This window comes from Vombatus ursinus, unplaced genomic scaffold (genome assembly GCF_900497805.2).
Source record: "Vombatus ursinus unplaced genomic scaffold, bare-nosed wombat genome assembly UNPS02014884.1, whole genome shotgun sequence".
Taxonomy (NCBI): domain Eukaryota; kingdom Metazoa; phylum Chordata; class Mammalia; order Diprotodontia; family Vombatidae; genus Vombatus; species Vombatus ursinus.
Window position 1 is genome coordinate 186,225 of NW_020954662.1, and position 17,998 is coordinate 204,222.

General features: G+C 43.3%; 1 protein-coding gene across 5 annotated transcripts in view; it reads left to right on the forward strand.

Moving 5' to 3' along the window:
* The window catches only part of LOC114028476 (transmembrane and coiled-coil domain-containing protein 4-like), a 109,908-nt gene that overhangs the window by 9,451 nt on the left and 82,459 nt on the right, over window positions 1-17,998 (forward strand). For 3 of the 5 annotated variants that reach the window (XM_027842711.1, XM_027842714.1, XM_027842716.1), the window contains exons 3-6: window positions 2,107-2,284; window positions 4,936-5,110; window positions 5,838-5,865; window positions 15,693-15,825. In XM_027842711.1, the coding sequence (XP_027698512.1) occupies window positions 2,115-2,284; window positions 4,936-5,110; window positions 5,838-5,865; window positions 15,693-15,825 (506 nt within the window). In that variant the 5' untranslated portion in view covers window positions 2,107-2,114. Of the gene's footprint in view, window positions 1-84; window positions 548-2,106; window positions 2,285-4,935; window positions 5,111-5,837; window positions 5,866-15,692; window positions 15,826-17,998 lie in introns of all 5 variants that reach the window. The other 2 variants (XM_027842712.1, XM_027842713.1) reach the window with 1 other exon arrangement.

Sequence of the window (17,998 nt, forward strand, 5' to 3'; positions counted from 1 at the left end):
TCAGAGCTGGGAGGAGCCTTAGAACACAGAATGTCAGAGCTGGGAGGCATCTTAGAGACCCTCTAATCCAATCTCATTTTTCAGATGAAAAAACTGAGGTCCAGAGAAATTAAGAGAGAAGCTTATTACACAGTCAAAGCCTAAAGTAAGGCAACTCCAGCAGCTAGTGGGTGTACTGTGCACAGACTGTGTGCTCCGTCCGTGTGGACAAGATTCATTTGAGCTCCATCAGTGAAGTCCAGGACCTGTTTGCAGACTCCTGTGCAGAATTCTCCACTTGGCACTCCAGGCCCTGTACAGTCACGCCCTGATCTTCCTCTCAAGCTTTGTTCCTCACTGCTTCCCAGGGCAAAGGGAATGGTTTCAATCAGTCAGTCAACAAGTGTTATCTTAAGCACCTGTTGTGCGCTGGGCGTTGTGCTAGGTGCTAGACCAAATATAAAGAATCAACAATCCCTGCTCTCAGTGACCTTGCTGTTATAATGAGGGAGACAATGGAGTATAATCTAAGTCGACTCAAAATCTACATGCAGTGAATAAATACCAGGTAAACAGGTGAATTTGGGCAGAGGGTAGAGCATGAGAGGGGAAGGGAATGCTGCCTTAGCCTTAGTGTTTCCCCACTCCCTCCTGACTTCTGTCGCCTTGGACAAGTCATTTAACAATTCTGGGTCTGTTTCTTCCCGTGCAAAAGGGGAGTCATAATTCTAGAGCTGAAAGGACCTTCAAGTTCATTCAGTCCAACCTCTTCATTTTACAGATGGTATCAGGCAGCTCACTGGATAGAGTGCTGGACGTGGAGTCAGGAAGACCTGAATTCAAATCCAGCCATAGACCCTTGCTTAAATATGTGATCCTGGGTAAATTAACCATTCTCTGCCTCAGTTTCCTCATCTGTAAAATGTGGACGGTAACAGCACCTACCTCTCAGGGTTGTTGTGCAGATAAAATGAGATAACATTTGTAAAGCATTTTGCAAACCTGGATCGTCACATAAATACTTACTATTGTTACTAAGAAAGCAAGGCCCGGAGAAGCAAAATGACTTACCCAAGGCCAGATGGGTAGTAGCAGAGCTGGAATTTGAACCCAAGACCTCTGACTACAAGTCCTGCCTCCTTAATACTTAATATCTCCCACTTCACAAAATTGCTATGAGGAGAGTGTTTTATAAACCTTAAAGGGCTATAGAAATAGGAACTATTATTAGGAGAGAATAAGTAGTATGTAAGTTCTTTGAGGTAAGGGACTGTCATTTTTTGGTCATATTTGTAAGCCCAGTGCCTTATAATTTTTCTTTTTTTTAAATTGTTCTTTTTTTTCCCTGTGGAGGCTTCTTTATTTTGTGGTAAATGCCGCTGGTGAACATACACAACACGGAAAAATTCACTTTCACACACAATCTGGAAACATTCGGGTCTGGAAAACAGGTTCAACATAATTGAAACAGGCCTGCAGATTTTCAAGTATTATGAATAATTTTTGTCTCTCTGAAGATTATAATTGTCCTATGGCTTATTGTTTTCCAGAGCAAACAAATGTTTTCTTATGACTGTCAAGATACATAACAAAATGAGGACAGGTTAGAAAAGCCACCTTATCCTTTTTCTTCCTGATTCCAAGGCTGGCCCTTTACCTCCTACCTCTTGCTGCCTCTCACTTGATACATGTTTGTTGAAATGACTACATATATATATATATATATATATATATATATATATATGTGTGTGTGTGTGTGTATGTATGTATGTATGTGTATATGTATGTATGTATGTATGTATATTTATGTGTGTGTATACGTGTATATATATGTATATGTGTGTGTATGTGTATATATATATAGATATAGATATAGATATACACATACACATACACATACAAGACTCTATATAAGGTGCATATGTGGCTCCCATCCCTGCGAGGACTCAGATCCCTTTCACATATTTTGTTTCTTTTTTATCCACATATCTCTGAGCAAAGGCCACATAGTCAGAACAGGAACCCAGACCCTCTGCTCCGGGCTCTGTTCGTTTCAAGGAATCTTGATACGAAGAATTTTCTGTGCTTCTCGGTAACATGTGCTGCATCGGGTTTCTTTTACGGCAGGTTCGAGGATGGCGGCCCCAGAGGGGCAGAGCCAAGGGGCTGGGAAGCATCCTGAGCCGGCGACGGCGGCAGAGCCACATCTGTCCACAGGCAAGGAGCTGGAAGAAGCAAGCCGTTTTGCGTATGCTGCTCTCTGCGGGATGTCCCTGGCGTGGCTGTTTCCAGAACCAGAACAGAGGTGTTTTGACTTTAGAATCATGATCTGGAAAAGGACCTTGGAACGTAGAATGTTAGAGCTAGAAGAGAACTTAGAACAGAAAATGGCAGAGCTAGAAAGGGAACTTAGAACACAGAATGTCAGAGATCATCGAGTCCAATTTCCTTGTTCAATGCATGCGTCATCTCTGCAATGTCCCCAGGCCAGGGATTAGAAAGGATTTCCCAATATAGGGAACATGGTGTTTCATTAGGCTCTCTCTTTCCCACATGAAGACTCTCTCTCAGCAGGTCTGTCATCTTATCTAATTACCCTCTTTTCTTGCCAAGATGCATATTGACTGATTTTTTTTTTTAGAATAGTTTTGGGGATTTGTTGATGAAATATTTTGCGGGGCACAATTGTTTAGATAGACAATCCTAGCAAGGACACTTTGTCTCCTTAGTAAGGAATGAAACATCTAGGAAGGGATCAGATATCATTTTGGTGTCACCCTTCTTGTCCCACCACCCTTCATCCGCACCACTATCCTGGGTTTTTCCTCTCCAAATTTGTCCAGGGAACAAGACCCAGTGATTGCTAATCCTCTCGTTGGCTTTTAGGATTTAGACTGTCAGAACTGGAAGCAACTTTAGAATTTCACTGGTCTGAGAATTTCTAAGTTTTTCCACTAGTGAAAAATTGGAAGTCCCTATATGTAGACTGAGGCAGCTAGATTGCTCCGTGGATAGAGTGACAGGCCTGGAGTCAGGTACACCTGAATTCAAATCCAACCTCAGACACTTACAAGCTATGTGACCCTGGGCAAGTCACTTAATCTCTTTTTGCCTTAATCCACTGGAGAAGGAAATAACAAACCACTCAAGTATCTTTGTGAAGAAAACCTACGAAAAGTATAGATGTGCTATGGTCATAGAGAGTGAGACTCTCTGAAAGACTGAACAAAAGTATGGATTACATGAATTTAATTATGTGATTAATGACGTTAAGCTTTGAATATGACAACAGATAGAAGTGAGCCTTTTAGTCTGATACCTGGGGTCAGTTCTAATGGCAGCACTGGACTAGAGCTTAGGCCCTTGTGGCCTACTAATTCATGCTGTTGTTCAGTCATTTTCAGCTGTGTCTCACTCTTCATGGCCACATTTAGGGTTTTCTTGGCAAAGATACTAGAATGGTTTGCCATTTCCTTCTCCAGCCCATTTTACAGATGAGGAAACTGAGGCAAACAGGGTTAAGTGACTTGCCCAGAGTCACACAGCTAATAAGTGTCTGAGGCCAGATTTGAACTCAGAAAAATGAGTCTTTCTGAGTCTAAGCCTAGCAGTCTACACATTGTACCATCTAGCTGCCCCTACTAATTTATGCAGGATAACTAAATTTTGGAAAAGTAAAAAATAAAAAATAATTTTTGGCTAAAAATTATATGTAACTTGCATGTTCAGGATGTTCAGGACAGGATCCGACATATAATCATAAATCTGGGTTCAAATCCCAACTTTGAGCCAAATAGTATCATTATTAGTTTGATATCATCTTGGATGGAATTTGTGGAAGGTCTAGTGAAGTGGCCTAAGTTTCCAGAAACAGTTCTGGGTGGCATATTTTTGGAAGGACATAGGTGGGTTGGGCTTGTCCTGAAGGGAGGTGACCAGGAGATGCCTGGAGACCAGAGCATTCAAGGTTCAGTCAGAGCATCAAGCCTAGAGAAGACAAGATTGTCATGTATGGGAGGCCTTGGAGCAGTGGATGGGAGAAGCAGAGGCCAATTTGGGTTCAATGCTATGTAAGGTATTTCCTGGCAGATGGAGCTGTCCTGGAGTGGAGTGGGTTGTTTCAGGAGGTAGTGGGTTCACCCTGGAGATATTTGGGTGGTTTCTGGATGGCCACATGTCAGGGATGTTAAAGAGAGCATTCTCGGTTGAATGTAAATTGGATTGGGTTACTTCTGAGGTCTTTTACAGCTCTTAGATTCTGTGATTCTATATGACCTCTCTGCCTCAGTTTCCTCATCTGTGGAATGAGAGTAAGAATCTTTTCACTACCTACCTCACAGGGATGTTATAAGGAAAACACTTTCTAAAACTTTAAAGCTCTATGGAAAATGAGAATTGTTATTAATTTTATAGATATGGAAACTGAGGCATAGGGAAGGCATGAGTCCAGGATCACGCAGTAAGTTCAAGGCAGAGCCAGGACTTAAACTTAACACTTGTGACTCATAAAGTTGGTGCTTTGGGCATCTAGGTGGCACAGTGGACCTGGAGTCAGGGAGACCTGAGCTCAAATCCAGCCTCAGACATTTCCCAGATGTATGATCCTGAGCAAATCACTTTACCACTGTCTGATTCAGTTTCCTCATCTGTAAAATAAGAGTAATATTAGCATCTGCTTCTCAGGGATATTGTGAGGATCAAATGAGATTCTATTTATAAAGCACTTTGCAAACTCTAAAAAGTTATATAAATGTTAACTATTATTATTGTTGGTGGATTGTCATAATTAAATTTGTGATTTATTAGCCATTTAGTAAAGTTTCTACTAAAATGAGATTTTGAAATTACCTGGGCATTTCACTTATCTCAGTTCTTCCCAGTGTTGGATAATCAGGAGCTAGAATTGGGAGAGAGGAAAGCAGAACTCTCTGTGTCTGAAATAATTGTGTCTTTCAGCTCCTTTCGGATGGAATTTGTGGAAAGCTTAGTGAAATGGCTGGAGTTACCAGAAACAGTCCTCCCCTCCATGGTGGCCTTTGCTGATGGCCTGGGAGGAGAAGAGGAGGCCACATTTGCAGAAATTTTATTGAAGGATCCAGTCTTGGAGAATGATCCACTAGTGATTACACAGGTACCCAGACCCCCTGGACAGGAATGAATGAAGCGGAAAATGAAATCTTTTTTTACAGCCAGCCTGGAAATGAGTTTGCAGGACTAGGAGTGCAGCAGACTCCAGCATCTGTAAAATGTACCTCTAGTACATTCAGCTCTGACATCCTGTGTTCTAAAGGCCCTCCCAGCTCTGACATTCTGTGTTCTAAGGACCCTCCAAACTCTGACATTCTGTGTTCTAAGGGCCCTCCCTGCTCTGATATTCTGTGCTCTAAGGGCCCTCCCTGCTCTGATGTTCTGTGGTCTAAGGCTGCTCCCAGCTGATATTCTACGGTCTGTCATTTTTTTCCTGTATTCACTCCTGAAGGGAAATGACTGGGCTACACTTGAGGAACATGGATCTTTGGCAGTATATTGAATACCTCTGAGTAAGTTATCCAAACTCTTTGAGCTTTCTCCTTGTCTGTGAAATGGGCAAGCACTCAAAGACGTTGGGGCAATGTAAACAAGGGTAAGAGGCGATGTTTGCCCAAAGAGATGGCAGTGAACTTGGACAAACCCTTCCCTTCTCTGTGCCTCAGTTTCCCCATCTGTTAAATGAAAGGTTTGGACTAGGTGACCTCTAAAGTTCCTTCAACGGCTAGCGGTCTGTGTTCTAAAGTCCCCTCCAACTAACAGCTTGAATGATAACAGGATTTTAATCATTGATTCTATACATACATCCCTAATTTCCTTTTGTTTCCTAGGATCTTCTGACCTTCTCCCTCAGGAATGGTAAGTTTGATTTCCTAAGTCTTTTTTTTATAAAATGGGACGGGGGGCACCCTCTTAATTCTAGGGCCAATACTCATAAAATCGTAGATTTAGCATTAGAAGTTTGGGCTTACTCATAACTTCCAGTCTTTAATAGTGAGACAGACTTCCTTATGTGCAAGGGAGCCCCCAGTTTCCTCATCTATAAAATTAACAGGTTGGAGGTTATGGTTGCTAAGGCCCCTTCTCGTGCTGGATCGGTGAGCCTATATGCCAGCTACCGTGGTAGCCATTGGTGATACAAAATAAAACAAAAAGAAAAATCCTGAGGGAATCCCTTAGTTAGGAATCCCCTAACTAAGATAGAGTTAGTGTCCAGACCATGATTGGCACTCAGATCTCCCGACTCCAAGGGGTCAGCTCTACAACAGCTCTATTACAGCAGCCTCTATTATAGACAAGGGTCCCTCTTAGATTGACCCCGGCCCTGGCCCTCCATATAGCTGCGTGTTCTCCCAGCACGTGAATGCGGGCATCACAAAGAGGAAGTGGGACGTGTTAAATGAACTTCCGACCCAGAAGCTTTATCTACAAGAATAACTAAGTGTCCTATGTGTGTCTCCAAGTGCGAGTAATCATTCTCTCATATCTAGATAATATCGGTATAAAATCTGATAACATCTGTGAAGTGTTCCAGTTTAATCTGATGACCCCGTGATAATGAGGAGTTAGGGATTCAGTAGCCTGAGATGGCTAACTGCAGGTTAGGAAACACATTTTGGTAAGGTAATCATTGACTCAGATCAGTGGCAAGAAGGATCACAGAATGCCACAGCTGAAAGGGACCTTAGAATACAGAAAGTCAGAGCTGGAAGAGGCCTTGGAACATAGGATATCCTAGTTGGAAAGAATCTGATTAAAATATAGAATGTTACAGGGACCTCAGAACTAGAAGGGACTTTAGAACATAGGCTATCAAGAACACAGAATGTCAAAAACTAGTGAAGTATTTAGAACAGAATATCAGAGCTGGAATGGTCTTTAGAATACAGAATGTCAGAGTTGGGAGGGACCTTAGAGCACAGAATGTCAGAGGTGGGAAGGCCTTAGAACACAGAATGTCAGAGGTGGGAAGGCCTTAGAACACAGAATGTCAGAGATGGGAAGGCCCTTAGAACATAGAATGACAGAACTGGGAGAGCCCTTGGAACAAGGAATGTTGGAGCTGGAAACATTTTTTGAACATAGAATGTCAGAACTGGGAGGATTCTTAGAACATAGAATGTCAGAGTTGGGAGGGGCCTTAGAACACAAAATGTCAAAGCTGGTAGTGTATTTAGAACAGAATATCAGAGCTGGAATGGTCTTTAGAAGACAGACTGTCAGAGCTGGGAGGGCCCTTAGAACACAGAATGACAGAGTTGAGAGGGGTCTCAGAATACAGAATGACAGAGCTGGGAAAGTCCTTAGAACACAGAATGTCAGAGTTGAGAGGAGTCTTAGAACACAGAATGTCAGCTGGGAGGACCCTTAGAATAGAGAATGACAGAGCTGGAAGGGCCCTTAGAACATAGAATGTCAAAGTTGGGAGGGCCCCTTGAACCCAGAATGTTGGAGCTGAGAGGACCCTTAGAACACAGATTGACAGAGCTGCAAGGGTCCTTAGAACATAGAATGACAGAGTTGGGAGAGCTCTTAGACTGCAGAGCTGGAAATGTTGTTTGAGCATAGAATGTCATGTCTAGAAGGAACTTTTGTCCCTGTTCGCCTCCCTCATTTATAGGTGAGGAAGCTGCAGGCCAGGAAGGTAGTAGCAGGCCTGCCAGCAGAATCCTGGGCTGCCCTAAAACCATCCTGATCCCCCTTCTAGGGGGCCCAGGATCCTGCTTTCATAGCTGTGCTTTTTAAAAGCTCTAGCAATGAACCTTGGCCCCCTTCCTCCTTTCTTTGACCCGTGGGCCTCCACCATTGAAAACAATACCCTGCAGAACCTGTTCCATGAAACTTACCCGGGGCACTTTTAGAAATATAACCAGGAAGAAGGAGGGTTGAACTGGCCAGGAGAAACTTCCTGCTTTATTGAGAGGGTGAGCTCCACGACCAGGGAGCTTTGCTGAATTTCTAACAGCCGGTATGTATCCAGTGTTAGCTCAAAACCACAGAAACTTCCCTTGTGAGACATTCCTTCCGTGTTTGGGGAGCCCATATGGCTCCCCAGAGCAGAATCTGGACTTCTTTCGATTCTGTTTTGGCCTCTGGCTGTCACTGAGGATAAATTTGGACAGCATTCACTAGCTAGGAGAGCCCAGCTCTGGGTCCCAAGGAGTCTGGCACCTGGGTTCCAGAACTTCCTGCCAGAGATGAAATGCCATCTAGACAAGTCCCTGTGGGAGGGAAGGGAAGGGCAACTTATGTGAAAGGGAGGAGGAGGGGGAAAGCTGGGATTTGTTTTCCCTCTGGGCGATAAGCATCTGCTTATCTAAAAGATACATTTAACAAAAGCCTCTGGAATTTTAACTAAAAAATGTTGCTGAGCCCAATCCCCTAAGTAAGAGATAGGCAGGGAAAGGGAAGAGAAGGAATAAGCGTTTATTTTTAAGTACCTACTTTGTGCCAGGCACTTTACACATATTATCTCATTTGATCCTCACAACAGACCCAGGAGATAGGTGCCGTTATTATTCCCATTTTACAGTTGGGGAAACTGAGGCAGGCCTCTAGAGGTTAAGTGACTTGCCCAGGGTCACACAGCTAGTGTCTGAGGCCGGTTTTGAACTCAGGTCTTTCCAGACTCCAGGACCAGCCGTCCATCCTCCATGATACTTAGCTGCCTCCTTGTTCCCTACACGTTTGCCCCTCCACACATTTCTTCTCTGTGTGCACTGATGGTATACGTATTTTTGCATATGTATGTGTATATCTCCTTGAGTATTAGTGCACATGTATGTCTGTATATACATACATGTGCACATATGTATATACATATGTCTGTATTCGTGCATATTTTTCTATAGTGGCATTGAGAGTGTGTGTATTCGTACGTATTGGACAGGGGGAAGGAATCTATTACTTCTTTGTCTTATTTTGCCATTTACTACACATTTCTACTTTGAAAAAGAAATGAAATTTAGGGGAAGGGTTACACTAGAAAATGTGAGTGATATAAAGTGTGACCCTGGACAAGTCACTTAACCCTGTTTGCCTCAGTTTCCTCATCTGTAAAATGTACCTCATAGGATTATTGTGAGGATCAAATGAGATCATAGTATATGCAAAGTATTTTGTTTACTATAAAATATTATGATTTTTATCTATTATTAGAAGGGATTATTATTCAGATATTGGTTGAACTCAGGTATTGGCTTCTAGGGTTCTGTCCAACTCCTAGATTATGTAATTCTGTGATCTCCAAGGGGCAATGTAGAATAGTAGAAAGAACACAGGCCTGAGAATCAGGAGAACTCAATTCTCTTCCTGGCTTAGTCACAAATCCTATGTGTGACTTGGGCACAAGGCTTTCCCTCTCAGAGTCTGCTTCCCACTAGGAAATGATGTTGGACCAGAAAGCCCTGGTGTCTCTTCTCTCTCTAGCATCCTGTGTTCCAAGGTCACAGGGTCTGAAGCTGTGAGTAGTAAGCTCCTTGAAGGTAGGAACTGTGGTCTTTATATCCCTAGCACTTAGGAAGGGGTAAATGTATACCATAAGCACTTAATAAATGCTTGTTGAATCAGAGATGCCTCAGAGGTCATCTTCATACACAGCCCCAGAGGATCAAAAGTCCCTTCTGTAGATTCTGTTTGTATACGTGAGGAAACTGAGGGCCACAGAGGTTGAACGACTGCCCAGGGTCACCCAGGTAGTAAGCAGTTAGGAACCCATGGTCCTATGAATCCAAATCCAGTGCTGTTACCGCTGCACCATGTTATCCTCGCTAGCTCCTAACATTCTATGTCCCTCCCAGCTCTGACATCCTGTGTTCTAAGGGCCCTCCCACTTCCGACATCTGGTGCTCTAAGGCCCCTCCCAGCTCTGACATTCTGTGTTCTGAAGGCCCTTCCTAGCTCTGATATTCTGTGTCCTAAGATCCCTCCCAGCTCTGACATCTATGTTCTAAGGTCCCTCCCAGCTCTGACATCCTGTGTTCTAAGGGCCCTCCCACTTCTGACATCTGGTGCTCTAAGGCCCATCCCAGCTCTGACATCTATGTTCTGAGGGCCCTTCCTAGCTCTGATATTCTGTGTTCTGAGATCCCTCCCAGCTCTGACATCTATGTTCTAAGGTCCCTCCCAGCTCTGACATCCTGTGTTCTAAGGACCCCCCACCTCAGCTCTGATATTCTGGATTCTAAGGGCCCTTCACAGCTCTGACATCTATGTTCTAAGGGCCCTCCCAGTTCTGACATTCTCTGTTCTAAGGGCCCTCTAAACTCTTTACCCTTACCCAGGTGGTAAGCATTCTTTCTTTCTAGTTCTTTTGGAAATCCTCCCCAGAACAAGGACCAGACTATCTCTTAAGGTCCCTTGCATCTCTGTGACTTTGAAGGCTTCAATCTTTCATGAATTCACTTTCATTCTTTAAATAACTTTGAAAGTTCAAGGTCTAAGTTGCTTGAAAATATTCCCTGACAAGTCTCTGCCCTTCTAGCCTTGGACTTAACTTTCAGCCCCATGGGTTATGGGGCATCTTTGCTCTTCTAATCCCTGCTGAAGGGCAATTAAACATTAAACTAGGCTGCTGAGGGGAAGTGGATTTCCCTGGGGCCTGGGTGAGTGTGGAGAACAGAAGGGCTGTCACGAGAGTGTGGCTTGTGATGAGCATGACTTATCTCTTAGACACAATGCCATTCCCCATTTGATAAATGCTCAAAGGAGGGGCAGCTAGATGGCGCAGTGCATAGAGCACTGGCCCTGGAGTCAGGACAACCTGAGTTCAAATCCGGCCTCAGACCAAACACTTGACATTTACTAGCTGTGTGACCCTGGGCAAGTCACTTAACCCCAATTGCCTAAAAATAAAATAAATAAATAAAAATAATCAATGTATAAATGGTCAAAGGATATGAACAGGCAGTTTTCCAGAAAATAAAAAGATGCTCTAAATCACTAATAATTAGGGAAAATCAAATGAAAACAACTCTGAAATTCTCCCTCACACTCCTCAGATTGACAAAATTGGCAGAAAAAGAAAATGACGAATACTGGAGAAGCCATGGAAAAACAAGCATATTAATGCCCTGTGGGCAGAAGTGGGAAATGGTCCGACCATTCTGGAAAGCATTTTGCATCCCCAAAGCCATTAAATTATGCATATCCTTTGACCCAGAAATACATGACTAGGTCCAAAGAGATTTTTAAAAAGAGGAAAAGGACCCAATAGTATAAAAATATTTATAGCAGCTCTTTTTGTGGTGGCAAAGAACTGGAAATTGAGGGGATGCCCATCAATTGGGGAATGGCTGAATAAGTTGTGATATATGAATGTGATGGAATACTATTGTGCTGTAAGGAATGAGGAAGGAGAGAAACCTGGAGAGATCTGTATGAACTGTCGCAGAGTGAAGTGAACAGAACAATTTATACAATAACAACAATATTTTTAAGACAAATAACTTTGGAAGACTTAAGAACTCTGATCAACACAATAACCAGCTGTAATTCTGGAGGACTCATATTGATGTTACCCGCCTACTGATGGATTCAAGGGGCAGAGGGAGACTGACTTTTTTTTTTTTAACATGGCCAGTGCAGGAATTTTTAACAGGCCAATGCAATGTTGTTTTGCTCAACTATGTTGTAGCTTTCGCAATGGGGTTAGAGGAGAGAAGGAAATAAGAAGAGAGAGCAGACTTTGATTAAAAATAAATAAATACGTGAAAAATAAAATCAAGGTAACAAAAGAAGAGGGCCCTGTGGCCTGTACTATGGCCCAAAGTGCGTGCTTAGCAGCCACAAGGGAAGCCAGAGTTCTGATAGTAGAGTTGGAGAAGCCTGTGTCATCCCGTGTCTGTAAGGAAGTTTGCTCCTTTCAGATGCCCTTGGTAACCCAGCTCTTACTTAATAACTGCTCCTATTTCTGGGGCCAGTTTATAAAGTTAGGCAGTACTAACATTATAATCCCCATTTAACAGATAAGGAAACTGAAGTCCATAAAGCTAAAATGACCTATCTGGGCTCATGCTCTTCCCGCCCCATCACAATGCCTCCTTAAGTCTTTAATTGCACAGGCTCATTTAACCTAGATCTCCAAGTGGACTCTGGCTTGGTTGGAATTCCAAGAAGCTTTCCTGTAGCAGCCCTTAACCCTTTTTGTGTCCTGGATCCTTTTGACAGTTCTGTGACCCCTTCTTGGAATAATGTTAAATGTTTAAAATAAAGCCTATAGGATTAGAATGGAAACCAATTCTATTGAAATACAGTTCTCAAAATATTTAACAATTTTTTAAAAAATTTATAAAATTAAACTAAATAAATTAATAAAAATTTTCAAAATATTTTAAAAACAAGTTCGCAGACTCCAGGTTAACAGATTAATCTCAATTATCTCTAGTATCTTTAGAATTAACATTTCAGAGTGAGGAGAGATGACAGGCCAATTAGTCCAACCCAGGGGTGAGGAACCTTCAGCCTTGAGGCCACATGTGACCCTCTAGGTCCTCAAGTGCAGCTCTGTGAATGAATCCAGACTTCACAAAACAAATCCCCTTAATAAAAGGATTTGTTCTGTAAAACTTGGACTCAGTCAAAAGGCCACACCCAAGGGGCTAGAAGGCCACAGGTTCCCCACCCCTGCTCCTACTCCTACCCAACCAGAATTCCCTGTAGACCATGCCATATTTCCTCTTCCACATGTAATGCTCTTTACTTGAATACAAGCCAACATATCAGCCAACATGTCGATCAGTAAACATTTATTAAGCACCTCCTCTGGGCCAGGTGCTGAGCTCAGTGAAAGGAATACAAAAACAGCCATGAAACAGTCCCCAGGTGAGGGTTCTCTTTTCTATGCTAACCCTTCTCAGTTCTTCAGGTGATTATAGGATCATTGATCCGGAGCTGAAAGGTTCCTCAGGGCCCATCTGGTCCATTTTACAGTTGAGAAAATGGAGGTCACATAGACTGCCTAAGGTCACACAGGTGGCAAGTGGGATTGGAACCCAGGCCCTCTGAATCCAGATCCTCATGTGGTTTGAACTTGAGACCAGCAGTATGACCTCGGGCAGGTCATTGGATCTCTCTGGGCCTCTGTTTCCTCATCTTCAAAAGAGGCTTTTGGAAAATCTTAATCAATGGTGTGCACTTGGCCAATATTCCATCCAGCTTACTCACCATAACCTTGATCAATGACACTTGCATTAATGGCTATTGATAATTCTCATTGACTAATGACAGCTGCTGAAGGTTGTTTGAATCTCATTAGTGCTGATTATCTCCTGCTTCTGATACCAGCTATTTACTCGAAAGGAGCCATGGTTGACCTAGTAACTGGCAGGGAGAGGTGGTCTGACCCTCAGCACGTAGCCACTCGGCTGGTTAATACAGGTCTGGGGAGGCGTGAGAAGGGTGTGCCAGGCAGGGAGGAGGCCCAAGTCTCCCAGCCTCTTTGGGCGTCTTCATCCTTTTCTGCCCTCTCTGCCTTAATCAGGCTTTCCTCCTGGCCCTCACTCATCCGGGCAGGGCTATTGGAGAAGAGACAGGAACCCTCACTGACCTTCTTCATCCAGCTTTGGGATGGACAACTCCATTTCTCCTCTTATTCCACCAGAGTGCTATGGCTCACAGTCTCCCCCTATAAATGGGAATAAGAATATTTATGCTGCCCAACCGGGTGAGGAAAACATTTTGTGTATCTCTAGGTCCTATAAAAATGTGGGTTCTTTGAACAAGAAATATTAACTAGTAATGTAACTTCCAATGGGATTGAGCGTAGATCATGGGCCCTCTGCCCAGTTCCTTAAGGTCCTTGTTCTCTTGGAGTTAAGGTTTCTTAGGACCCTCCCAGCTACCCCGGCTATTCCTGTGCCATAGGCTGCCATTCAGATATGCCTTGGCCAATGTCTTCCCTGTCTGAGTCACCCCTTACTCTTTATCCTATCCACCCACAGGGCTGGGCTCTCATGCCATAACCAGGTGGCACAGACCCCCATCTCTGAGTCAGTCAGTCCACTAGCACTTATTTTATTTTTTCAGCCAAAGACAAGGTTTATTGGAACATCCATCATACTGCAGAGTCTGAACATTAGTGAGCCATTGGCTAAATTCTAAGAATCTAAGCCCACTGGCACTTAGTAAGCACCTACTACATATCAGGCTCTGTGTTTGGTGATGGGGATACAATGAAAGGAAAAAAAAAAAACAGTTCCTGTCCTCAAAGAGCTTGGCCCCTCCAACCACCAGCCAGACAGGATGAGTGGACAGAGGGGGAGGGGGGTTTCTTGAGTAGCGGCGGGGGATCTGCACTTGAAGTTAAGCGATCCGGGCTGAATTCTGGCTGTGCCACATGCTAGCTTTGTGACCTTGGACTAGTCAGTGGAAAAATCACCTGACTCTGTAATCAGAGGAACTGGGTTCAAATCTCACTTTTGACGCTTACTACCTGGGCAGCTCTGGGCAAATCACTTCACCTCCTTGGGCCTCAGTTTCCTCATCTGTAAATGATAGAGATTGGACTCTGAGGATGCTTCCAGCTCGAGGTCTATAATGCTGTGATCTTTTGGGGACCCTGTTTTCTCATCTGTGAAATGATAATGATAATATTTGTCGTCCTTGTTGATTCATTTCAGTCATGTCTGACTCTCTGTGACCTCATTTGAGGTTTTCTTGGCAGAGATCCTGAAGTATTTGCCATTGCCTTCTGTAGCTCATTTTACAGATGAGGAAACCGAGGCAGACAGGGTGAAGTGACTTGCCCAGGGTCACACAGCTAGTAAGTGTCTGAGGGCAGATTTGAGCTCAGGATCTCCTGACTCCAGGCCTGGCACTCTCTGCCCTATGGTGCCACCTAGCCGCCCCTGATAATATTTATCAACTCATTAATCAACAAATACATACCTTAACATTGTTTACGTGTCCAGCACAATGTTAATCTCTGGGGATACGAAGGAAAAACTAGAAGTTCCTACCCTATAGGAGTTTACTTTCTAATAGGAGATACCCATGTAAATGGATATTACAAAGAGGTTTATAGTAGCCACCTTCATATAACACTTTAAGGTATGCAAAGTGTTCTATGCACTCATTTAACAAGCTCACAACAACCTTGGGAGGTAGGTGCTATTGGTATCCCATTCTACAGATGAGGAAACTGAGGCAGGCAGCAGTTAAATGACTTGTCCTAGATCACAGCTAGTAAGTATCTAAAGGCAGGATTTGAATTTGGGTCTTTCCAACTCTGACCTAGCACACTAGATCCTTTCCTTGCTGCCTGGATAGAGCCATGCAGAGGAGGTACACGATAACCTTGGAGGACTTATTTCCAGAAGGGAAACGCCGTGTAAATCTTAAAAGGCACCATGAAATTTGGGCCATTATTAATATTCATGGTCTGGTAGTGTGTAGCACAGTAGAAGGACCACAGGACTGGGAATCAGAGGCCCTGGGTTTGATTCCTGGCTTTGACCTTTTCTAGTGTGATCCTAGGTGAGTCTCCTCACCTCCTTGAGCCTCAGTGTTCCCATCTGTAAAATGGGGATGACAAAATCCCCCACACTCTCTACCATGCAGGGTCATGGTGAGGAAGAGTTTTGTACTTTATCCCTTGAAGTGCTCTAGAACTAGGAGCTGTTTTGATTCTTGACAGGAATCCAATAAAAGCACCTTCTTAATCCCCCATGTTTTTGTTCCACCTGAAGGCTCCTATGATGCTCGAGCCAGGGTACTTGTGTGCCATGTCACGTGGCTGCTGAAAATAGCCCCAGAGGAGCTGGAGAACCTGGAAGAGATGTTACTGGAAAGCCTGAAGGAGAGACGGGGAGAAGAGTCTGAGTAAGATGGCACTTGTAACTTTTCAGGAAAATCCATTCTCAGGGAATGAGCCTCAACTTTCTCATCTGTGAAATGGGTACCATGGCCCCTTTAATACCTTCCTACCAGGAGTGCTGTGAGAACCAAGTGATGTTCCCACAAGGGGAGTTTCTAATTAATTGCAACTAACCTTTTTAATGAACTTTTTTCTTGTTTAATTTAACCATTTTAGCTGAAAATCATTTTTAAAAATAGATCACACCTGTCCCTGACTTGTTAGAACATAGAGGGATGTGATGGGACTGAATCTGTGATTTCCATTTATAGAGGAATGTCCCAGAGGAGGAAGCTTCCTCCACCACTGCAACTTAGGATTTCAGAAGAGTCCCCCCCCCCCCCGGCACAGAGAGGTTGTGTACCTTGTCTGGGCTCACACAGCATTGTAAATGTTTTCTGGCTGGTTCTGGGGGGGAGTCATCACTCGTGTGATAATATTTTTGGATGTGTCCTATGCAAGAATTTGTTTTGTTTACCTGTACGTATGTGTTACAAGGGTTTTCTTTTTCTTTTTTTCTAATGGGAGCCAGAGGGAAATGAAAAGGAGAGAAAATTGTTTTTTTTAAGCTAAAAAAATAAATTTAAAAAAGGATAGCTATTGTAGCATGCATATCGAGCTTTCATTAGCATTTACTAGCATTCATATGGGGCTTTAAAGTTTATAAAGATCTTATTTAAGTTTCACAACAGCCCTTGAACTAAGTCCACACTACAGGCATCCTGTCACCCATTTTACAGATGACAAAACCAAGACTCAGAGAGATGAAATGATTGGCCAGTGGTCACACAGCTAATTGGAGGCGGAATTTGAACCCAGATCTTACTGACTCCAGGTCTACTGCTCTATCCCTTATGTCACATTGCCTGTCCAATCAGGATGACAGAATTTGGAGCTGGAAAGGAGCCCAGAATTATCACCATCCTCATTGTCATTTCTGCTGCTGTTATTCTTATACAGATGACAAAGTTCACTCTATCGTAGCTCCCTACTTCTGGGTCATTTTTGTTTTTTTGTTTGTTTCCCCAAGCTTAGCTCATTTCTGTCTTTTCTCTTAGACGACAGGTCTCCACCAGTTGAATGTAATACAGTCACACAGTGAGGTTTCTTCCAGCCTTTTCTTCTCTAAGACCAACACCCTCTGAGGGTGCCTTTTCCCCAAAGCTTGCCTCTTAAATCATCCAGCCGTAGAGCTGGGATTAGAACGAAGGTTCCCACCCTACCAACCCTACCTCAATAAGGCAGAGACTCTAAGGAATCAGAGATCATTTAGTCCAAACCAGTCCTTTTACCAAGGAGGAAACTGAGGCTCAGGGAGGGAAAGGAACTTGCCCATGGTCCTACAATTAATAATAAAGAAATATTGACATTTTGATAGTAATAAATAATCTTAAGTATTAATAAGTGATTTATTAATATTAATAATGAAGACATTTAAGATGTGCAAATTTAGAACTACCCACACACATTTATTAAGCACTGAGTACGTGCCAGGTCCTGGGAATACAAAGCAGAAAATAAAAGGATTGTTGTGAAGATAAAGGAGATGATGGAGATGTGGGACTCCCTCCTCCTTACCTCCGCCTCATCTAAGCCCTCTCTTCCTTTAAGAGGAAGCTACAGCCCCATCTTCTACAATAAGCCTTTCCTGGTGCCCTCCCTCTCAAACTACCCTGTATTCAACTAGTTTGTATTTGTTCTCTTTACATTTATGCTGAGTGGGAACTGAATATGGACTTGTCTCCCCCATTAGAATGGAAACTCCTAGCAAAAAGAGGTCTCTTCATTCTTTGTACTCTGTATCCCGAGGGCCTAGAACGATGCCTGGCACATTGCTGGGGCTTATGAAATACCTGTTGATTGATGGATTGACTGACCTTGGGCAAGTCATCTCCCTCAGTTTACCCATCTGTAAAACAAAGGGGCTGCACTAGATGACTGCTGAGGCCCCTTCCAGTCTAGAACTGTGGTCCTACTATGTTCCCGTGTGAAGATCTTTGTAAATTTTGAGGTGTCTGATATTACTGCTACTACCATTACCACTACTGCCACTACTACTACCAGTATCACCACCACTACTATTACTACTGTTACCACCACAACCACTACTACTATTACTACCACCACTATTACTACTAC